Source organism: Chenopodium quinoa, unplaced genomic scaffold (genome assembly GCF_001683475.1).
Source record: "Chenopodium quinoa cultivar QQ74 unplaced genomic scaffold, ASM168347v1, whole genome shotgun sequence".
NCBI classification, from domain to species: Eukaryota; Viridiplantae; Streptophyta; class Magnoliopsida; order Caryophyllales; family Amaranthaceae; genus Chenopodium; species Chenopodium quinoa.
Genome location: NW_018744790.1, coordinates 1,134,687 through 1,159,480, shown reverse-complemented (window position 1 = coordinate 1,159,480; position 24,794 = coordinate 1,134,687). Strand labels below are relative to the sequence as shown.

The window sequence follows — 24,794 nt, the reverse complement described above, 5'->3', positions numbered from 1 at the left end:
ACTGCTGAGATCCAGCGGGAGGTTGACGCCTTGACAAGTCAACCTCTCGGGGAGGCTGAAGGGGTCCTGACTGGAGGGGACCATGCTGAAGGAGGGGCGACGACTAAGCCCAAAAAAATGGATGAGGTCCCATCAACTTCGCTCCTCTCTTTCAAGTCTTTCCAGTCTGGGGACATGGGGTTTTCAGCCAAGAAGTGCTCTATCCCAGCTGGCGTTAGGGCCGAAATCTGGGGGAAGTACAAGGAAAGCGCCGAGGCTTATTTCGGCGGTTGCTTCGAATTATCAAAAATGGAGCAAGTCCGAGAGTGATCTGTTCGGGAAACCGCCGAGATTGCTGAACCCGGTCCCTCAGTACCAGATCCTGCCCGAGACAACCAGAGGCTGCTAATGCGGGTATGTAATAAGATTCTGCACCTTCAGCAGTTTCGATTTACTTGTGAATTTATTTAACTTAAATTTAATCCCAGCTCCGCAGGTTGTCTACAATCATACCATGACCTTTGAGATGATTGACACACTTCAGGAGAGGGTAGACATCGTTGAGACAGAGGCAAAGCTTGCCCAGCTGAAGCAGGAGAAAGCCGAGGATAGGGCAAGGGTTGTGATCGACTCCTTCAACACTTTCTGTGCTAAAATGGAGAAAGATGTCTTCCCTCAAGCAGACGAGGGTGAGGCCCTGCTCAAAGCTTTCGGCGCGGTTGACGTCCCTAGCCTCAAAGCCAAGATCCAGCACAAAATCGACACTGAGGTTCAATCCCAAGTGCTGGCCCGAGAAGAAATATCTCGGCAGAAGATCAAGATCTTGGAGGCTGATGCCAATCAACACCGCCAAGCCTGCGAAAGGAGGGAGAAAGATATGGTCGAGGCCGGGGTCCAGCTAGAGTCTCAGCGGCAGAGCATCACCAGCCTGGAGGTTCAACTGAAGAACCAAGAGGAACAACTCTCTCAGGCCCGAGACAAGGCCGAGCAGACTGAGCAGCGGCTTGCTGATGCCGAGGCTCAGTTGAAGGAACAGCGGGAGTCCTCCCAGAAAGCCTTGGACGAGGTACAGAAGAAGCTAGCCGATGCTGAGGCTCAGCTAGCCCTTAGAATTTATACCCAGGCTGAGTACTCCACTGCCTACCTCAATGGCTATGGGGTGGCTCGGAGGCTGGCTCTCCATGCTGCACCTGACCTGGATTGGTATCAATGTGAAATCTGGGCTGAAGACCCCAAGAATCCTCACATGCAGCAGGCTAGCCAAGCTGAGGTCGATCTGCTAGCCCGCCTCCTGGCCGAGGATGCTGCGGCCAAGGAGGCTGAGATGAAGGAGGCTGAAGTCCAAGCTCCAGTTCAACCCGCCTCTTCTGCAGCTGAGGTTGATGCCGCGCTGGACTCCAACCTTGCTGGGAGGCCTGACCCTTCAGCTGAAGCCTAGGGACTCGGGCAGTCGTCTTTAGAATCTTGCGGATCAACGTGATCTTAAAATGATAGATGCCGCTTCTGAATGTTTTTTGCCTTTGTTTTTGCTTCAACTTGCCTCAGTGTACAAACTATTTATTTTTTTGCCTTATACACATTTCAGCAGCTGTTATTTTCCGCTTGTGGGCGGCTGCCGATATTATCTTTCACTTTACTTGAAACACTTATGTTTGTAGCTCGTAATCCAAGCATGATTTCCTGTATATGAATTTGATATTTTCCTCTTATTGCCTTGCTTTGAACTTGCATGCTTGAATTTTCCTCTTATTATCTTTCACTTTACTTAAAACACTTATGTTTATGATTTTTTTTTTTCTAAGTACAAAGCTTCGGCTTAGAGGTCTCAGCTGAGGCAGTCTGCACTTATTGTATTTCTTGCCCCCCCAGAGATTTGAAGACTTGATCTTCTGATTTCTGAGACCAATTCTCTTTTCCTTGCTTATTTCCTATCAGTTTATGCTTTTGCTCTTGATTTTCTGTCTATCTAAAAATGGATATCTCAAACACAGGGAATAAAGAAAAAATGGAAGAGTAAATATTGCAAATGTTTGTAGAAAATAGTGGCTCGGAGGCCTTTCATTAATAATTCAAAAATGTACTTACAAGGATTGTTCTGCCCCGAAGGGTTTACACATGAAAGTTTTTAAGTACATCAGCATTCCAGTGGTTTTTCAGCTCAGTTCCATCCAACTGCCGAAGTCGGTATGTTCCCGGCTGAAGCTCATCATAGATTTCATAGGGTCCCTCCCAAGCAGCTGAGAGCTTCCCATGAATTCGGCTTTTCTGTACCGCAGCAGCATTCCGAAGGACGAGGTCTCCAATTTTGAGAGGCCTTGCCTGAACTCTTCGGTTGTAAAATTTGCCGATTCTCTGCTTGTACGCAGCCATTCTGACTCGGGCCGAGTCTCTTACTTCGTCAAGGAAATCGAGAGATTCCTTCATAAGTTGCTCATTCTCGGCCGAGAAGTGGTGCACCCGCAGGCTTTCAGTGCCAATTTCCACAGGGAGAACAGCTTCGGCGTCGTACACCAATTCGAAGGGTGAATGGCCCGTTGCTTCTTTTTCGGTTGTCCGAAGGACTAGAGAGTTCCTAGGAGCTCCTCCAGCCACTTGGACTTTTGATCCTCCACCCTCTTTTTGAGGGCATTCAGAATCTGTTTATTTGCAGCTTCGGCTTGTCCGTTACTTTGCGGGTGGCATACCGCTGAATATGTCAGTTTGATGCCGAACTGATCTGTATACCGCTTCAGCGACAGATTATCAAATTGCCTTCCATGATCAAAGACAAACACTTTCGGGATGCCGAAACGAGTGATGATATTCTGCCAGATAAATTTCCTGACAGTTTGCTCCCACTAGTAGAAAAAGGCTTATTTGCGTCGCTCATTTATAGTGTATTTACGTCGCTTCTATGAGCGACGCAACTGCTCGCGACGCAAATGACTTTTGAGTCATTTGCGTCGCTCCTAGGCGCGACGCAAATGACTTTTTTGATAAACTTATTTTTTGTCACTTGCGTCGCTCCTTTATAAATAAGCGACGCAAATGACTTTTCTGATTAACTTATTTTTTGTTATTTGCGTCACTCTTTTATAAAGGAGCAACGCAAATAACTCTTAAGATAAACTTATTTTTTGTTATTTGTGTCACTCCTTTATAAAAGAGCGACGCAAATGACTGATCTGATAAACTTATTTTTAGTCATTTGCGTCGCTCCTTTATAAACAAGCGACGCAAATGACTCTTCAGATAAACTTTTTTTGTTATTTGCGTCGCTCCTTTATAAACAAGCGACGCAAATGACTCTTCCAATTAACTTATTTTTTGTTATTTGCATCACTTGTTTATATAGGAGTGACGCAAATGACTGATTAGACAATACAAAACTGTTGTATTTGCGTCACTTGTTTGTTTAATGAGTGACACAAATGAGGTGAATTTTTTTTTTTTTAATTATAATATAATAATTGCCTTGTATATGTTTATAGTACCTGTTTTCCTAGGTATAAAGTAATATGATAACGCTAATATAATTGAAATTAAAATGCAATATTATTGAATAATGCAAATGTAAATTTCGGCAGAGTCTCCTTTGTAATTTGGCCTACCCATAAAATTGGGAATGACGGCATTATATTAACAACCTGTCCAATAATTTACATCTCAATATCATAGACATTATACTCACCATCCCAACACCAATTAACCAAATTACTTCATTTCAAGCCTATAATCCAAAACAAGAGTCAAACATGTGCTAAGTGGTAAATCTAAAGTTCAACATTACATATAAAATACTCTGCCCAAATATCTCAGATCTCATTTATCTCCTCCTCGGTGTACAGTGTAGTTCTTGAAAAATCCTATAAACACAACAAATATACAAGAGGAAAGTTTTAATTCAAGATTGTAGCTAACATCAAATTGTATTTATCAAACAAAAATGAAATATTTATCAAGCGTGTGTGCTCGTGATCCTAAATCTCATAGAACAAGAGCAAGCACGAGAGAAATAGAGTTCAGGACATTACTGAAAGTGCCTAAGTAGTGGTACTTGTTCTCATAAACGCGCCCAATTTGTGCTACCCATCGCCCATTATGATGATGCCTACAAAAAAATTAAATGATAAAAAATAATTTTAATAAGACATTCAAAGAATCATATAGATGTCACATGACCCATAAAATTAAAGAAAAAACAATGAATGTTCAAAGATGCAAACAAGCAACCAGTAGTATATTGCAAAACAGCAACTGTAAAAATCTACAGACTAGATGTACTAGCTGAAAACATGCAGGTGAATATATTAAACCAGCAGAATTGAGATGAGCCTCAATGAAAATTCAATGACTGAAATTATAAAAATTCAGTCATTTAAGATTCCTGTGTTTTGTGTGCTTGCAACTTGCAAATCCAGCCAGCTTATCTTTTAAGATTCCTAATAATTAGATGGACTAAAATGGATGATGATACTCCAATATCACGTACCCAACGCCTTTTCCTCTTTTCACTTTATAGTTCTGAAGGTTCAATGGGCACTCAAGAGGGGGGGGGGTGAATTGAGTGTTAAGTAATCGTTGGCTAATTTTGCTTCTTTTCGAATTATGGTTAAGGGACCAGTTGTGCTGGTTCCCTTATGCAGCGGAATATAAATAAGCAATAAAGAAGACAACAAATTTAACGAGGTTCAGCCAACTTAGGCCTACGTCCTCCTATCCTAAGTTCTTTATTAATCTACTCCGAAAAACAAAGACAAAGAACACTCTGCTGTTTCCCTACTCCGGGAACCAGCAAACCCCACACTCTACTCCGAGTGTGCTCTCGACTTACACTCGTAAGCCCAATGTGTTTTAACTCACAAACACTCACCCAGCCTTTAACCCCTTTGTTAAAGACTCAATACAAGAATCAAGAACTCTCCTTTGATCTCACTTCTACGAAGCTAATTAAGAGAAAATATTTAAGTACTAGAATGCTCTTGTATATGACTTGATAATTGAATTAGTGCTTTAAGCTCTCAAAATAATAACTCTTTTAATTCGTGAGAGATGTATATCTGATTATTCAGAATAAGATGTATTTTATAGGTTGGTTAGTTAAACCCTAGTTACCTTAAATCATGCATATAAGATATATATGATTTATGGTAAGTATTTATCTTAATTGATTTGATCACAAGATAAAATCAATTTAGGATAAAATACTTCCTAGTTTTTAGCTAACCAAAAATATTATCTTATTCTTAGCTGCTTGGATATATTTTAAATCAATATTTTTCGGAAATTATCCTTTTTGTAAAATCTTTGTGAAACGGCAGCTTGAATAATCTGTTCAGTTAACCTGGTTCCCTGACCTGGTTCCCTGAACTGAATATGTTATGAAACTTGTTCCAAACCTTGTACCAAATTTCATAACGATACTCAATATACTAAAAGCACTTTATATACTCAATTATATAAGTTATACTACGGAGCATTTACATGAAGATCCTAAATAACTCTTTTGTGATATAGTCTTCCTTCATGTAAACTTCAAGTCTTGAAAACCTTCTTTGAATAACCTCAATTGTAACCAATGGATCTTTCTTCAATCTCTTCGAAAGTCCTATCTGCTTCAAGACTTGGAATCAACTTATATACTGCACATTCAACAAGGTTAATGCACAATATAAAGTAAGTGACTGCTTTTCCGCATAGCAGTCGAGGAAACGGTTCATACTGGTTCCCCACCAGTACATAGCACATTTATCATCTAACTGTTTCCTGTATATAGATAAGTTAGTTCAATAGATAACTCATATAGTCAATAACTTATCTAGGGAAACAGTGTTCTATTATAGCTGGTTCCAACCAACTGTTTTCAACACTTATTAAAACCTGTTTCCCATAGCTGTTTGTCATCATTCAAAACCATCATTCAAAACCTAAGGGACTCAACAAATTCCCCCTTTTTGATGATGACAAACTTTTGAAGTTCCTGAACCTGTGGACATGCTCAAAAGGAAAACCGTCAAAAACTTCAAGGACTCAAGACTCTTTGGAACAAGTCAATTAGGCCAAAGGACTCAAGACTCTTTGGAACAAGTCAGTTAGGCCAACTGGTTCCCTAAACAGAAAAAAGAAAATACGAAATAAAAAGACTCAAACTGACTCAATCTAAACTAGCTAAACCTTAGGCTTCAACTTCAGACTACTTCCCCCTTTTGGCATCATTAAAAAGTATCCACAAGTAAAAGCAATGTGCACAAGTTAATGTGCTTATCCATACAATGTCATCAACCACCATTCAAGCATTATGCTGCAAAAAGAGATTAGTCAAACAATTCATACCATAGCAGAGTTAGTAGTTCATACAAGCCAACAAAGTTCAACCAAAGAAGCCCAAATCCATCCAAAAAGAAAGTTCATGGAATGGAGAGAAGTAGACAGACCAACAAAATCAGTTATTTTAGAATAAACATGAGGGTGAGGAAACAAGAACAGAAACAGCATCACTCCTCATCATCATTCTCGTTCCCTTCCTCCTCCTCGAACTTTGCAACATCTTCTGTATTATCATCTGATTCCTCTTTATCCTTGTCACCATGCTCTGCTTAAACCAAAATCATTATATTACTAAGCATATTCTTGTGATTCCCCAATCTGTTTCAAAACCACTTCCTGACCTGCTGGTTCCTCTATTTTTTTTTTTTTTTTTTTTTTTTTTTTTTTTTTATAAATCATGAGAGATCCGCACTTATTCATAAAGTTCTCCTTGTTGCATAAAGAGTACAAGACTAGCATCACATCAATCAAGCAAAGACCTCCACCCTTTTGTGGTGTGAAAGGTTCTTGCTGGTACCCTTTTTCTCTTGGTTTCCGGAAGAGAATTAATGGACTGTTCCTCCTACACCTTCTCAGTGAACTTCTTTAATGAAGATTGAGTTACTCTACTTCGTACCATGGTCTTAACAATGAGTGTCTTCTCATTGTAACCAACAATCTCTAATTCATCCTCTTCACTCTGACTTTTCCGAATTTCCTCCAACTTCGGGCTTAAGGACATTTGAGCTTCCTTCTGATGTTCCCCCTGAGACTGAGCTGGTTCCTTGAGTGAACAGTAACCGAATGAACAATGATGAATTTAAAGCATACGAGAGAGAGAAAGAGAGTTTCGAGTGATGATGATTGATGATCTGCACAAAGGGTTAGTGTATATTTTTAACAATGAAGCACAAAGAGAGAAGAAGGAAAGAAAAGAGTTAGTTGAGCCAATAAAAAGCAACTGTAAAGGATATTTTTAAATTGAAATAAAAAATTTGGTAATTATCTTTTACCATAATTATCTCAACCAACTATAAATAAGGCATATGATATGTTTGCCTTTTATATGGGATTAAATAACTGAAATAAGATAAATTCCTTCCAAAATGAAATATCTTATAGTAATCTTCCGAAAATAAAAGATATTATCGGATGACATATCAGAGCTGGTCTGCTGTTTCCCTTTGCTGGTACCTGTATAGAACCATGTCACGCTGTTTCTGGCAATTCAGCCTGATTTCACCTGTTTCTTACAACAATGATTCTCAATCCTTTTGAGATTTTGAACCATCTACACAACACTTGAAAGATATCAACATAAGTATGTACACACACTATACAAGAGAATACCATTCTAACCAATCATTGAAGGAAGTAATTGAAGCCAATACCTAAAATCTAACTAGACCTAAAAGGACTCTTAACCTACAAAAAGACTCTCTACACAAAGGCTTTGTGAAGATATCAGCAATTTGATCTTCACTTTTACAAAACAACATCTCCACCAATTCTTTTTCCACATTGTCTCTTAAAAAATGGTGTCTTATTTCAATGTGTTTTGTCTTGGAGTGTTGCATAGGATTCTTTGAAATATTGATTGCACTAGTGTTATCACAAAAAATAGGAACACTTTTATAAATAACACCAAAATCTTTCAGCTGGTTCCTTATCCACAGTAGCTGGGAACAGCATGAAGCTGCAGCTATATATTCAGACTCTGCTGTGGATAGGGCCACTGAATTTTGCTTTTTAGAACCCCATGAAATTAGACAAGAGCCAAGAAAGTGTGCCATACCTGATGTGCTCTTTCTATCAACTAAGAAACCAGCATAATCTGCATCTGTGTATCCAATAAGATCAATGGTACTGCCTTTGGGGTACCACAATCCCAGATTTGCTGTTCCTACAAGATACCTAAGTATCCTTCTAACAGCCTTCAAGTGAGATTCCTTTGGATTGCTTTGAAACCTAGCACACAAACCAACAGAAAACACAATGTCAGGTCTACTAGCTGTTAGGTAAAGTAGAGAACCTATCATTCCTCTATAAAGGGAAGCTTCAACATCTTTTCCCTTAAGATCAGCATCTAATTTTGTAGATGGGGGAACAGGTGTATCATAAGCTTTGCTGTTCTCCATGCCGAATTTTTTCAGCAACTCTTTTGAGTACTTTTGTTGATGGATCATTATTCCATCATCCATTTGCTTAATCTGCAACCCTAGGAAGAATCCTAGTTCTCCCATCATGCTCATTTCAAATTCACTCTGCATAAGATTAGCAAATTCATCACATAAAACCTGATTAGTAGCACCAAATAAAATATCATCAACATAAATTTGTACTACAATCAAGTGTTTCCCCCTGGTTCTTATGAACAAGGTCTTGTCTACTGTTCCCCTCTTGTAATCATTTGCCATCAAGAAATTGGACAATCTTTCATACCAAGCCCTCGGAGCTTGTTTCAACCCATATAATGCTTTGTCCAACTTGTACACATGTTGGGGGAACAGTGCATCTTCAAAACCAGGTGGCTGCTCCACATATACTTCTTCCTTTAAATATCCATTGAGGATGGCAGTCTTTACATCCATCTGAAACAGCTTAAAATTCATGTGAGCAGCATAAGCAATTAAAATCCTAATAGCCTCTAGCCTAGCTACTGGTGCAAACGTCTCATCATAGTCAATTCCTTCTTGTTGATTGTACCCTTGCACCACTAGCCTTGCTTTGTTTCTGACTATAGTACCAAGGTCATCTAACTTGTTTCTAAAGACCCATCTAGTGCCAATGACTGATCTTTCCTTGGGACGGGGAACCAGGTGCCAAACCTGGTTCCTCTGAAACTGATTTAACTCATCTTGCATAGCTAGTACCCAATCAGGATCAGTCAATGCCATTTTATAGTCAGTAGGCTCTACATTAGACAGGAAAGAATAGAAAGCACAAAAGTTTTGAAAAACATTTGTTCTCGTTTGAATCCCCTTATTTATATCACTAATTATTTGATCAGTGGGATGAGAAGATTGATATCTATAACTTTTAAAATTAAGACTGTTTTGTGCTTTCTCATTAAGTTGGGAACCAGCATGTTCATGGATTTCTCCTTCTTCTGAGGAGCCAGGAGGATTCACATTCATGCTGTTTCCTCTATCATTACTTACCTCAGGTTCAGGGGTGGTACCTTCTTCTGTTCCCCCTGAACTCATTACCTGTCTATTATTTGAGGAACCATCAGGACTTGGTTCCCCTTCAGAGTCCTCATTATCTTCATTTTCTTCTCTAGGCACTTCATCATTATCATCTGGTGGAATATTTGGTAGGCCTAGATCTGCTTGCACTTCATCCGTGGGACCAGTATACTGGTTCCCCGTGAAATCCATCAATCCAATCACTTCATCAGGTTGTACCTGCGCAATCTCAGAAGACACGTTAAATTCATCAAAAATGACATGGACACTCTCCTCAACACAAAGAGTCCTTTTATTGAAGACTCTATATGCTTTGCTGTGAGAGGAGTATCCAAGAAAGATTCCCTCATCACTTCTAGGATCAAACTTATCAAGTTGATTCTTCCCATTATTATGCACATAACATTTACATCCAAAGACACGAAAGTATGTGATGTTGGGCTTTCGACCTTTAAGAAGTTCATAGGGAGTCTTATTTAACTTTGGTCTAATGAGACCTCTATTCAATATATAGCAAGCAGTGTCAACAGCTTCTCCCCAAAAACTCTTTGGGAGACCACTCTCAATGAGCATCGTCCTCGCCATCTCCTCAAGAGTTCTATTCTTCCTTTCTACAACACCATTTTGTTGAGGTGTTCTAGGGGCTGAGAAGTTGTGATTAACTCCATGTTCCCTACAATAATCAATAAAGTTAGCATTATCAAATTCAGTACCATGGTCTGATCTTACCGAGACCAGCTTGTGGGTGAGCTGGTTCTCCACTTGTTTCACCAATGTTACCCATTCTTCAAACGTTTCATCCTTTGTGTGTAACATCATTACCCAAGTGTACCTAGAATAATCATCAACCATAACACAGACATATCTATGACCTCTTCGACTTTGTACTCTCATGGGACCACACAAATCAATGTGTACAAGTTCGAAGGGTCTGCTGGTACTCAAAACAGTTTTAGACTTAAAAGAAATTTTGACCTGTTTCCCCCTTACACATTCAGAACAAACTTTATCAGCTTCATACTTAATGTTAGGAAGGCCTACAACTAAGTCACGTGTTTTAAGTTTGTTTAGAAGTGTTAGGCTAGCATGTCCAAACCTCTTATGCCAAATCCATTGATTATTGTCAGAAACAGCTCTCAAACAGATGGACTTGTCTTGAGGGATTTTATCTAAGAAGGTGATGTAAACATCATGCTTCCTGGTTCCCTCACATACAAGTTCTCCTGTTTGTGAGTTAACTATGTGACATAGGTTGGCTTGAAACTCAACTATATTACCTTTGTCACATAATTGAGAAATACTCAAGAGATTATGTTGCAAGCCTTCAACATAATAAACATCATCTATTGCGTTAGAAAGTGTCTTACCAACCTTACCTAAACCAGTGATGGTTCCCTTGCTGTTATCCCCAAAGGTGACACTTCCTCCATCAAAGGCCACTAGTGAAAGGAATTGATCTTTATCCCCGGACATGTGTCTTGAGCAACCACTGTCCAAATACCAATAGGTGTCTCCCTTCACTCTAGCCTGCAAGAGCAAATCAAACATTAGTTTTAGGAACCCAAACATACTTGGGTCCCTTTTCAACAACATTAACATCTTGTTGATCCTTTCTTCTCCATACATATTTTACACCCTTGCTGTTCTTATTAGCACTAATTTTCTTAGCTGGACATTCATGTATCTTATGTCCATTTTTACCACAATGAAAACACACATGCATCTCTTTAGTCATGACATACTTGCCTCGTTGATATTCTTTGATCCAGGTGGTTTCTCTAGGAGACCAGTTAGTCCTGGTTCTCTGTCTAGTATAACCAAGACCAACTTTTCCTCTGTTTCCTCTTGATGAAGTCAGGTAATTTAAGGATTCTTGAGCATTCAATAATTTGTCCACATGTCTATGACTATCATTAAGTTCTTTTTCTCTGGTTTCAAGTGTTTTAGTTAACAATTCGTTTTTCTCTTTAAGAAAATCAAAGTTACTTTTTAAAGCTTCGAATTGTAGATTAAGCTTTGAAACCATAGAGTCAATAGACATGTCAACAACCACTAGTTGCTTGTCCTTTTTCAGTTGATTGATTTCCGCATGCAAATCACAAATATTACTTTCATACTTATCAATCGTATTACTAACATCTACACTGGTACCTGTAGGGGAAACAGTGAACTGTGCAGCTTTAAGTGAAGCAATTTCCTTGTGAGAGTTTTCCAGGTTGTAAGCCAATGTTTCAAAGGCCTTCAACAAGGAAGTTCTAGTACACGAATTTGCTTTACTTATAGCTACTGAAAAATCAAGAGTATCACTAGTGGTTGATAAGTCTCTAGGGAACCAGGAGGTCAGATCCTCTTCACCATCAATTGGTTCAAACGATCTTTCCTTTTCTAGTTCCACTTTACACTTGTCCAATTCAACCTCTAGTTCTGCTACTTGATTTTTTAGTTAATAACAGACTCCTTCTAGATGATCACAACTAGCAATAGCAATATTACATTCACCACGTTTTTCTTTTAATTCTCTTTTGCAAGTTATGTATGTTTCACTTAGTTTATAGCATTCATCTAGTAAGGAATCAATACAAGCAAGCATATTTTCTCTATCATATTCATGCATATCTTCTCTAATTTGCTCTAAGCTTACCTTGCGTTCATGTAGTACATCCTTCTTTGCCATAAAGCATTTGTTGAATGTACTGGTTCCCCCTCTGGTTCCTGGACCAGTGCTGTTTTCCTTGATGTTTGTAAAGGCAGTTAGGCAAACATCTGAGTTGGGTGATCCTTCTTCTTCATCTGACCCTGAGTCAGAGTCTCCCCACATGGAAGCTATCATGGCATTCTTGTATGCTTGTTTATCTCCGGATTTAGACTGTTTGTCATTCCACTTAGGACAATCTCGAATAAGATGTCCTTTTTCTCCACACTTGAAACATCCTGTAGAAGAAGAATTAGAGTTAGATTTTTTATAGTTTTTAAAATGCTTACCTTTGAAATTCTTTCTTTGATCTCGAAGAGATCTCTCAAATCTTTTAGCAATCATGCTAATCTCATCTTCTTCTTCCTCTACTGTTCCCTTCAACGCCATGCCTATGGCTGGTTCCTTCTGAGACTTAGAGTCAATCAGCATCTCATGAGTCATAAGGGAACCAATCAGCTGTTCCAGAGATAAGGTAGACAGATCCTTTGCTTCGTATACTGCTGTTACCTTGGCTGTCCATGCATCTGTTAAACTACGCAATAATTTTCTCACAAGATCCTCGTCAGATAAATTTTTACCAAGAGATCTAAGATCATTTACAATAGTCATAAACCTACGAAAGCAATCATTGATTTTTTCATTTTTATTCATGGCAAACAATTCATATTTAGACATGATTAAATCAATTTTAGACCGTTTTACCTCACTGGTTCCCTCAAACGCAAGTTCAAGGGTGTCCCATATCTCCTTAGCACTACTGCAGCCAGATATACGATTTGTTTCGGTCTCACCTATTGCTTGTTGTAGTATTGACATTGCCTTAGCATTCTTCTCCAGCAACTTGTAATCAGCAGTGACCAATTCGCTATCTTTCTTGGGAACCTGGTTCCCCTCAACATCTGTCTTGAGAATGATATTAGGACCATTTTTAACTACGAGCCAGCATTCATAATCAATACCCATGATAACATTCTGGATCCTGTTCTTCCACCAAGCATAATTATTTCCATTAAACTTGGGTGACTTGTTGTCATAACCGATTGCACTTAATTCTTGAGTACTCATTCTTAACTCCTCTAGATGTTACTCTTTCGAGAAGCTTAGGCTCTGATACCAATTGAAGGTTCAATGGGCACTCAAGAGGGGGGGGGTGAATTGAGTGTTAAGTAATCGTTGGCTAATTTTGCTTCTTTTCGAATTATGGTTAAGGGACCAGTTGTGCTGGTTCCCTTATGCAGCGGAATATAAATAAGCAATAAAGAAGACAACAAATTTAACGAGGTTCAGCCAACTTAGGCCTACGTCCTCCTATCCTAAGTTCTTTATTAATCTACTCCGAAAAACAAAGACAAAGAACACTCTGCTGTTTCCCTACTCCGGGAACCAGCAAACCCCACACTCTACTCCGAGTGTGCTCTCGACTTACACTCGTAAGCCCAATGTGTTTGAACTCACAAACACTCACCCAGCCTTTAACCCCTTTGTTAAAGACTCAATACAAGAATCAAGAACTCTCCTTTGATCTCACTTCTACGAAGCTAATTAAGAGAAAATATTTAAGTACTAGAATGCTCTTGTATATGACTTGATAATTGAATTAGTGCTTTAAGCTCTCAAAATAATAACTCTTTTAATTCGTGAGAGATGTATATCTGATTATTCAGAATAAGATGTATTTTATAGGTTGGTTAGTTAAACCCTAGTTACCTTAAATCATGCATATAAGATATATATGATTTATGGTAAGTATTTATCTTAATTGATTTGATCACAAGATAAAATCAATTTAGGATAAAATACTTCCTAGTTTTTAGCTAACCAAAAATATTATCTTATTCTTAGCTGCTTGGATATATTTTAAATCAATATTTTTCGGAAATTATCCTTTTTGTAAAATCTTTGTGAAACGGCAGCTTGAATAATCTGTTCAGTTAACCTGGTTCCCTGACCTGGTTCCCTGAACTGAATATGTTATGAAACTTGTTCCAAACCTTGTACCAAATTTCATAACGATACTCAATATACTAAAAGCACTTTATATACTCAATTATATAAGTTATACTACGGAGCATTTACATGAAGATCCTAAATAACTCTTTTGTGATATAGTCTTCCTTCATGTAAACTTCAAGTCTTGAAAACCTTCTTTGAATAACCTCAATTGTAACCAATGGATCTTTCTTCAATCTCTTCGAAAGTCCTATCTGCTTCAAGACTTGGAATCAACTTATATACTGCACATTCAACAAGGTTAATGCACAATATAAAGTAAGTGACTGCTTTTCCGCATAGCAGTCGAGGAAACGGTTCATACTGGTTCCCCACCAGTACATAGCACATTTATCATCTAACTGTTTCCTGTATATAGATAAGTTAGTTCAATAGATAACTCATATAGTCAATAACTTATCTAGGGAAACAGTGTTCTATTATAGCTGGTTCCAACCAACTGTTTTCAACACTTATTAAAACCTGTTTCCCATAGCTGTTTGTCATCATTCAAAACCATCATTCAAAACCTAAGGGACTCAACAAGTTCCTAGTCTTTTATAAAGTAATGGAGAAAATATAAAGCTAACCATTTTTCCACGCTTAGAGCCACTGTTTTATCAACCCAACATAGCACACTTTTTACAAGCATCAGTTCTGAAACTGAAATTTGTGGCATACTTGGTAGTATATAAAACTCTGCCCCTTCAAATACCCACCAGTTAAAATAATTAAACCCATAATTAACAACCAAGTTTTGATTAATTTTCCTACACTACTATCACATGCAACATCTACATGCATGATTATTTCTAGTATTCTGTAAATTGAATTTTGTAACTGAAAATTATTTCACTTGTTTGGGTGTTTAACAGGCTATATGCTCAAATTGCAGTAACGGAGTTATAGTAATTAAATTATCCTACCATATGTAAAGACGGCAAAAGCGGAATTCTGGGTACACCCATCCATAATTATTCCAAGAAAGTTCTCTTGGGCAATTTATCAGTCAATTTAAGTACATACATTTCCAATTTTCAATGCAATTAGCCAAGAATTATTATGTGTATTCCATTATCAGATGACCTAGTAATTGTGTTCTTAATTATTATTATGTGTATTATAATTATTATTATGACTGAAATTATAAAAATTCAATTAAATCTGCCATATAATTTCTAATTAGTGAACTAACACTAAACTTGAAATTAAACTAAGTCATTGTTCAAGTTAAATGCTACATTCTATCTACCATCAAAAGATTGAACATAAATAGAAGCAATCTTACCATAGGTGAACTTGATTTCAAAAATTCAACAATGTCGAGCCGAAATCGATTTTTGGGGACGAAATTAAGCGATTTTTCCACTCAAAAATTCAAAAATTCAACATTGCTGTAATTTGCTTGAACTTCCTCGGGTTTTTGGGGGCGAAAATTCAACGAATTTTCCACTCGAAAATTTCAGTTATTGCTCGAATTTTTCAGCAGGATTTTTAATTGAATTTTTTGGGGTTTCTAGGGTTCGAATTCGTATGGAATTGAGTACATTTTTTGCTCGAAATGGGGGATTTTTGGTCGAAAATAATCAATTTTTCTGGGGTTTAAGGATTCTAATTAATTAGGGTTTTTGGTCTAAATTTTTGCTCGAAATTGCTCGGATTTGCTGCCGATTATGGGTGTTGAACTTGATTGCGATTTTGGATGTTGAATTTGCTGGGGAATTGCAGTTTTTTGGGCGAATTTGTGGGTGTTTTTTGGGCGAATTTGTTGGATTGAAGGGTCGATTTTGGATGTTGAATTTGTTGCAATTTTTTTTTTCTTTATGTTTAGTGAATTAGTGAAAGGTAGGCGTGAAAAGCTAAGGTAAAAAAGAATAACCTAAAGTGCAACAGAGTTATTTGCGTCACTTTATAATAAAAATGCGACGCGAATAACAAAATCTGAAATGCTGAAAATTTGTTATTTGCGTCGCTCATTTATTAAAGGAGTGACGCAATTTATTCACTGCCTTATTTGCGTCGCTTGTCAGTAAATGAGTGACGCAAATAAGTTTATTATTTGCGTCGCTTCAATAAATAGGAGCGACGCAAATGATAGAAAGCTAACATAAACTTGTTTTTTGCGTCGCTTCTTTAATAACAAGCGACGCAAATAACTTTAAAGGAGGGTAAAAATACACATTTGCTCCGTTCTTTAGAATGAGTGACGCAAATATGGCGACGCAAATGAGCCTTTTTCTACTAGTGTCCGTAATGTTCGAGGCTGCTTCGGCCTCAATCCATTTACTAAAATAGTCGACACCGACTATTAGCCACTTTTTCTGATATGCGGCATCTGGAAATGGGCCTAGGATATCCAACCCCCATTGAGCAAATGGAAGCGGACTCAGCACGGGCTGAAGCTCTTGGGCTAGCTGATGGATGACTGGTGCGAATTTTTGACATTTTTCGCATTTTCTGACCAGCTCCTTGGCGTCTGAGATCTTGGTGGGCCAATAGTACCCTGCCCTTAATGCTTTGTGGGCTAGGCTCCTTCCCCCAATGTGGTTCCCACATATGCCGAGGTGGATTTCCCGAAGGATATAATCTGCATCTGTCAGCCCCACGCATTTCAGCAACGGGGCTGAGAAGGATTTCTTCAGCAGTTCCCCCTTGAAGACAATGAACCTTGATCCGGTTCGCTTCAACTTGGAGGCCAGAATTTTGTCTTCGGGAATTTCTCCCCGAAGCTTGAAAGCTAGGATGAGATCCATCCAGCTTGGTTCCTGGTCGACGCAGCACATTTCAGGTGCTGCGTCGACACTTCTTTCTCGGCGCACCTCCACATAAACAGATTGGTTCAGCTCAGTGAGAGTTGAACTAGCAAGTTTGGAGAGTGCATCGGCTTTTGCATTCTGACCCCTTGGGATCAGCTGAACTTCAAAAGTTCTCAGCTTTGCGATAACTGATTTGATCTTGGCAAGGTATGATATCGTCGAGGGCTCTTTGGCCTCGTACCTGCCACCAATCTGATATGCAACTAGCTGAGAGTCTGTTTTCTGACAAACATGTTCGGCTTCCAGCGAGATGCACAATTCTAGGCCGGCAATGGCCGCCTCATATTCGGCTTCGTTGTTCGAAGCCTTGAAGGAAAATTTTAGTGCATACTCAAAGGACTTGCCTTCAGGAGAGGTTATAACCACCCCTGCCTCCGAACCATTCATGGTGGAGGATCCATCCGTGAAAACGGTCCAGGTTTTCTTTTCATCGTCTAGTGTCTCCTGGTACGAGCATTCGGCTAGGAAGTCTGCCAGAGATTGAGCCTTTATGGCTGCTCTCGGCTGGTAGCTGATGCTGAACTCTGTGAGCTCAAAAGCCCATTTGGCCAGCCTACCAGATTTTTTCAACTTTACCGAGAACTTTTTCCAGCAGCTGATCAGTCAAGACCACTATATGATGACAATCAAAATAGGGTCTCAACTTCCGAGCGGCTACCACCACTGCATAAGCAACTTTTTCGAGTAAGGGGTAGCGGGTCTCGGCGTCTGTCAGAGCGTGGCTGACGAAGTAGATCGGTTGCCGTGTTTTATTTTCTTCCCTCAACAGCACTGCACTGATGGGGGCTGGGCTGACAGCCACGTACAAGTACAGGGACTCTCCCTCTACTAGGCTAGCCAGTGTTGGAAGTTGAGCTAGATGCTCCCAAAGCTGCTTGAAGGCTTCTCTTTGCTCGTCCTCCCAGACGAGCTCTTTTGTTTTCGAGAGTTTCAGGGCTTTGAAGAAAGGTAACCCCTTATCCGAGGCCCTGGAGATGAACCTCGAGAGGGCTTCCATTCTTCCGGTGAGCCGCTGAACATCCCTTTTTATTTTTGACTCAAGGAGGTCGAGCGCTGCCTGCACCTTAGCGGGATTGGCGTCAATCCCTCTTTTGCTGACCATGAACCCAAGGAATTTCCCTGACTTCATGCCGAAGACACACTTCTTCGGATTCAACTTCATCTGATGCTTTCTTAGTGTGGCGAAAGTTTTCGCCAGGTCCCTAACATGGTCTTCATCTTTTTCGCTTTTGACGATTGAATCGTCAACGTAGACTTCCATGTTTCGTCCCTTTTGCTCAGCGAAAAGTTGGTCCACCAGCCTTTGATATGTTGCCCCCGCATTTTTCAATCCGAAGGGCATCATTCTGTAATTGTACATCCCGGTGTTCGTGACGAATGCCGTCTTTGCTTGGTCGTCGGGGTGCATGAAGATCTGATGATACCCAGAAAATGCGTCCATGAAACTAAGCAAGGCATGGCCACTTGTCGAGTCGACTAGCTGATCGATCCTCGGCAAGGGATAGAAATCCTTCAGACATGCCTTATTTAGGTCCGTGAAGTCAACGCACATTCTCCAGGTGCCATTTGCCTTCTGAACCATCACCACATTGGCCAGCCATTATGGATACTGGCAGGGTTCGATGAATCCTGCATCCAACAATTTTTTGACCTCGACTGCGATGTCTCGGTTCTTATTTGCGGAGTAATTCCGCTTCTTTTTCTTAACTGGTCGGCACGTTGGGTCGACGTTAAGCTTATGAGATATGAGGTTTGGGCTTATCCCGGGCATGTTAGCTGCCGAGAAAGCAAACACATCTCGGTTGTCCCGAAGGAGTTGGATGAGTTCAACGCAGACTTTCGGATCAAGATCCAGCCCGATTATAACGCATTTTTCGGCGTCTCCTTCGGTAAACTCGACCGTTTCGGTCTGCTGGCCCAGCTCCATTGGCGTGGGGCTGGACTCTTCGTTTTCTGGCCTGCTGTCTTGTCAGCAGGGGTCCCATATTTTTTCTTCTTCAGCTGGCTCTCTGAGTCTTTCGGCTCAGATGACGAGCTAGCCTTTTCTTTTCCTGGCCCTTTTTCTTTGGCCAGGTCTCCTTGGGCCGAAGCACTTAGGCCTTTCAGCTTCTTCGCGCTCGGCTGCCTGTCTTTCTCTTCCTCATCCTCGTCATCCTCCTTTGTACGAATAGTGGATGGCTTGAGGTAGTTGCACCTTCGGGCCTCCTTTTGACTGCCCTCGATCCTTTCGGGGTAGGCGGCATCCGAGACATAGATCATCAGCTGATGGTACGTCGAGACTACCCCTTGGATCTCGTGAATAATGGGTCTCCCCATGATCACGTTGTACATAGAAGGAGCGTCGATGACCAAGAATTCGGTCATGACGTTCCTGGCTGCCTCATCACAGCCGATGGTGACAAGAAGTGTTACCTTCCCGTCTGGATAAGTTGAAGCCCCATTAAATCCGGATACCGGGTAGGGTACCTGTAGGGAATATTTTCAAGCCTTTAAACCCACTAGCTTGAACCCCACTGTGATCATACACTAAAGTACGGTGGCGTCCAAAAGGGAAGAAGATAGAGCAAAAGAGTCGCCAACAAGTTTTTTTAGGAACATGTAAATCATTCACGAGGTGAAGGTTACACCCCTAAACGATCTAAGAGATCGTCAACTCCATAAGGTCATGAACCAAATAAGGGTTCGGGGATGAAGGTACAAATCCAACCTAAAAGAGATTGAACATGCCCTAATAATAGGCCTCTACTTTATTCTGATCGTATTCATAAGCGCTTTCTAATTAACATGCAATAATTAGGATTACCCCTAAACCTGTTTAATCTATGTTGGTTGAATATTAATGCACAAATAAACTATTATTGGCGATCACTTGAATTATAACCACAATTAACCCTAACAAGATTATTAATTATCTCATTAAGCGTGATTACAAGTACCAATTCCCTTTAAACATGCATAAAAGGCGTGATCAAGCAATAACAATAAATGTCAAGCAACATAATAAATAATCAATCATGAATAATAATTATAATAATCATAATACCATCATAAATAAAATAATCAAAATAATAATATCATCATAAATCAAAACAATTATAATCATAATCATGTTCATGTTAATATTAAAGCATAATAATAATAGCAAGATCCTAGGCATGATACTAACAAGATTAATAACAAACCCTAGCATGTCACTAAGCAATAAAAATCAAGTCTTTAGCCCTAACATGATACTAGCAATCATAAATATTAGGAAAAATATAGGAAGCATCGTAACAATCATATTTAATATTAAAATTACCCTAGACATGATACTAGGAATATCATAATAACAATGTAAACATGATTTCTACATCATAACATCAATCAAAACATTAAAGTACTTACTTTGATGCCTCGTACCTCTTTCTAATTACAAAATACACACGTTAGTAACTTCAAGGAAAATAATAAAACAAAACAATTAAATTAAATAATTGAAAGAGAGATTTGGGACCAAACCCTCAGAAATTAAAACCTTTCACGTCTAGGGCGAAGGCAACTTCGAATATGGCTAGGTGTATCTAAGACTTGCGAATGCGGAATTTTGTATTTGAAAACAAAGTTTAGAAAAGAGAAAGAGAGAGGGAATAATCAAGAAAATCTTGATGAGAGTTGGTGAATGAAAACGGAGTTTTAATACGTTATTTATAGAGAAAATCAGCCAAAAAGATAAAATTAACAAAACAGAGTCTGGCGCACGTATTGGCCATTGGCGCCAGACGCCAATGGATAGCGCTAGGCGCCAATGGCTGGCGCCAGGCCTGGTTCCAGGCGCCAATGCCTGAAGTCAGGCGCCAGGCCCGTTTTTAACGCGTTTTTTTTTTATCATATATTTTGATCCGAAAGTCCAAATCAGGCATATAATATGTCGTTGGAAAGCTCTTAAAGTCTAATTTCCAACCCAATTAGAATCAGATTAAAATATTTTGTATATAAAAGATATGGCCAAAATAGTGGAAGGGTATCAGTTTTGGATAAAGTTTCATGTCTCATTCATATCTTTTTCGTTAACTCGGATTTAATATTAAAATATATCATTGGAAAGATAATTTAAAGATCTATCCAACCATATAAAATTTGGATAAATATTATGAGGTACGAAAATAAAATCTGAATATATTCCACTTTGTACAAAACAAGGATTCTTAAAAGGAGTAGTTTTATTCAATTTCAAACTCTTTAAAACATAATTATCAATCCTAACTCCATTAGGATTTAAAAGAACCTTCTAGAGTATTCTAGAAGACTATAATCAATCCTAATAGCTTTAGGAATGATAATTAATAATAGGCCCTCCTCTAGATCATTGGGCCGCATATAAAAACCAAATCGGGCCCAGTTTAGTATTTTGGCCATAACTTCCTCATTATTCATCGGATTTGGGCTTATAATATATTGTTGGAAAGGTCTTTGCAAACCCCATCCAACTACACTACTATTGGACCCATATCATGGACCAACCAAACTGGATTGGCTGTTTTCTTAAAATAAGTTTTCTCAAACAGAGAGAAAAGAAAAGAAATTAAAACTATCCGCAACGCTAGACTTTCCACACTTTCACTTCATTCGATTATGATTCGACGCGAAAGGTACTCATCACTGGGTTTGGTTTTGGGGAGACACAAATGGGTGTCTACAGTACTGGCGTGAGGTGCTTGGGCTTCAGATTGATTTGGTTGTAGGCCTTTAGGAACTAAATGTTTGCTCCCGCCGCCACCATCAACAAGAACCTTGCTGACATCGTGGTTGGCCACTGTGGCGATAATCACCAACGGATCCTCGTGAGGGTACGTCACACCCCGGCAATCAACGGATGTGAACGTCATGTTCGGCACCGGCGACTAGGGAGGCTGAATGCTAGCATTGTTCACTTGGTAGGTCAAATCCCTAAGGTGACGTTTGTGCTCCCTCCGAGAACATATTCCTCCCGAGATAACGTTAATTGGAGGAAATTTTCCCTCCGCATTTTTGTTGTTCTTTCGGGGGAAATTGAGTTCTTGCCGAGAGTCCTTTTCGGATTTCTCAGCCTCTTTTTTCTCGCGGTGATCTGCGATGTATTTTTTCAAATATCCCCTCCGGACCATATCCTCGATTTGGTCCTTCAGCAGGATACATTCCTCAGTGTTGTGTCCCGGCGATTCGTGGAACTCACACCACTGATTCTTATTTTTGCGTTGATACCACTCTGGGAGCGGTCTCGGCTTCCTGTAACTCTGCTCTTCCTTCGTCACGCTGTAAATTTTAGCGTGTGGGAGGGCCAGCGGAGTGTAGGATTCATATCTCCCCGTGAAGGGAGCAGATTTTTCTTTCTTCGGCTCGTTGGCCGAAGATTGTTCGGAGGCTTTCGCCTTCCCTTTCGCCTTCTGGCCTTGGCCTTCGGACGATTGTTTTTTCATCCCACCCCCAGATTGGGGTTGGGATTTTGTTTTGTTCCACTCTTCGGCTCGGATGAATTTATCCGAGGCGTTCAGAGCCTCCTCCAGGGTCTGCGGGGTATGCATGACATGAAGTCAAGGAACTTTCCGGGCTGAAGGCCATTCTGCATTGCAACAACGGCCAGCCCTTGATCCAGCTGAGACACGCTGGATGACTCGTTGCTGAAACGAGTCAAGTAGTCTCGGAGACTCTCGGTCTCCCCTTGCTGCAGACTCATGAGCTCTGCAGTGGTTTTCTCTCGGCGGTTTGCCGTGGAGAATTTTCTCTTGAACTTAGTGGACAGGTCGTCCCACCATGTTATAGAGCCTTCCTTTACTCCCTTGGAGATCCACGCTTGCGCGACCCCCTTTAAGAGTGGTGGGAAAATATTTGCACCAGGTCGCTTCGGACCAGGGGCAAAGGTGCATGTGCCCCTCGTAAGAGGTAATATGGTCCTTCGGGTCCGAAGTCCCATCGTATGTAATGTGCGACGGTATTTTAACCGTCGGCACATGCTCTTCTAGAATCCATTGCTCGAATGGAGAACTGGTAGGAAGAATCACGACCTTTCCCTTATTCCTGGCCGAAGGGACCGCGCTCTGCCCTCTTAGAGAGGTAGGAGTGGTTTTCATCCCTGGCTGGGAAGTTCGGGCCTCGTCTACAGGGAATGAGAGGCAGTTATGCACACTCGGCTCCCTGCCGCCGAGTCGGTCGAGGACGCTTCGGCGGACAGTCTTTGGCCGTTCTCGACGAACAGTCTCTGGCCGAGAGGCTGAGCTGCTGCTTTTGTGAGTTTCTGGTCGAGAGGTAGAGGATCCTTTGAAAAAATGAGGGTTCTTTTTTCTCTCTTTTTCAGTCCTCCAAGTGTCCTCTTCCCACTCTTCCAGCTCCCTAAAGGAGGGAGGGTTCTCCCCCTCGTGGTCGAGCTTCCTCCACTGATGCCTGGTATGCGGAGGGGTTCGGTCACGAGGTGGAGGCATATTTTGTGCCCTCATTGCTTCCATTAGCACCGCCAACGCTCTTGCCACCTCTTTCGAGCTATGCCTCGTTAAAGGGGTCCTCGGCTGAGTGTGAGAGTGAGAGTGGACGGTCAAAGGTCTGCTTTGAGGCACTGATTGAGTCCTACGATCGGACTGACTTTTGTTAGACCGAGGAGGACTCGGTCTATGATGAGATTGGTGAATTATGGGAGAAAAGGAATCCTCCCGGTATGCTCCTCCCGAACTGGCACCCTTAGAAGAGTTCTGGTCCGGAGAAGGTGATGGTGTAGGAGTCTTAGGCCTTTCGCCTGCTCCTTGACTTAGTCGCTTGTTCTTGCGGTTCTTAGCTATTGCTACTAAGATTTTTGCAAAATGATTTTAGTTGGCTTAAAGATTTCTTGAAAGTCTTCCCCACAGACGGCGCCAAATTGTTTCGGGTGAAAACAATGGACCTTGCCGAAGGTCCAAAGAAGTGGATGAAAGACTGGTCCGGTCCAAGTGATGCTGGGCCGAAGGTTTCCTGCACAGCAAATACACGTAAAACTGGCCTCGGGGTGGATCCGAGGAAGACCCTTCCAATGCCGAAGTCAGACAGTGTTTAGAGAGAAAGCTATGCAAGAGAGTTAATGCTTGAGGCTTTTTTTTGTGAATGAATCATAAATGGTGCAAGTGAAGGCTTTTATACCTTAGCATGACAAGAGAGAGGATGGATGGGCCAGACTTAGTCATGGGTTGACCATGACAATTTGGGCCGCTTGACTTTATGTTGACTTGGCTTAATAGAGGCTTGGGCCTTGACCTTGGAATATTGAATCATTTAGTGACTAGGCCCAATTGACATAATTGGACCCAAACAGGCAAGATGGGCTCAAAATTGTAGTTCTACTTAGAATTTTTAGACGTGGGATTACAACAATAACCAGTGAAGAAATTAGAACAGCCATCAATGCCTTTAGGCAATTGTCGGATAGTGGCGCAGAAACAATTCATCTTATATTCTTACATATTTATGGGTTTGACATTAGGGAAGACATCAATGCCTTTAGACAGGGGTCAGATACTAGTGTAGAAATCTTTCATCATATATTATCCAACATTATTACTAATGGCTTCTACGACAGCGATGGAGTATCAATGTACACACAACAATCAACCAATGAATCGGTTGTGGCTAATTTGAAAAGGGTGAGGGTTGAGGAGTTAGCGGTTGATATGGATGAAGTTTGTTCCATTTGCCTAGAAAATTTTGAAAAGAAACAAGAAAAAGAAGAAGAATTGGTGTGTTTATTACCATGTAAACATGTTTTTCATGACGGTTGTATTGTTAAGTGGCTCAACCTTGGCCACTTTTGTCCTCTGTGTCGTTTTGAGTTGGGGGCTGCCGAGAGCTGGTAAACAAATCATA

General features: G+C 40.4%; 1 protein-coding gene and 1 long non-coding RNA gene across 2 annotated transcripts; one reads left to right on the top strand and one right to left on the bottom strand.

The window, feature by feature from the left end:
- Positions 1-493: 493 nt before the first annotated feature.
- On the top strand, positions 494-1,417 carry LOC110703866. Its single transcript, XM_021881643.1, has one exon. The coding sequence runs from the start codon at positions 494-496 to the stop codon at positions 1,415-1,417; it is 924 nt and encodes a 307-aa protein (XP_021737335.1).
- Positions 1,418-3,494: 2,077 nt separating this feature from the next.
- Positions 3,495-16,116, bottom strand: LOC110703923. Its single transcript, XR_002507797.1, has 2 exons — positions 15,425-16,116; positions 3,495-4,069 (listed from the first exon to the last, which is right to left on the bottom strand). It is a non-coding gene; the product is annotated as an uncharacterized LOC110703923 (long non-coding RNA).
- Positions 16,117-24,794: the final 8,678 nt, after the last annotated feature.

Coding starts and splice junctions, on each gene's coding strand:
- LOC110703866 (XM_021881643.1), top strand. CDS start 494: ATGACCTTTGAGATGATTGACACACTTCAGGAGAGGGTAGACATCGTT.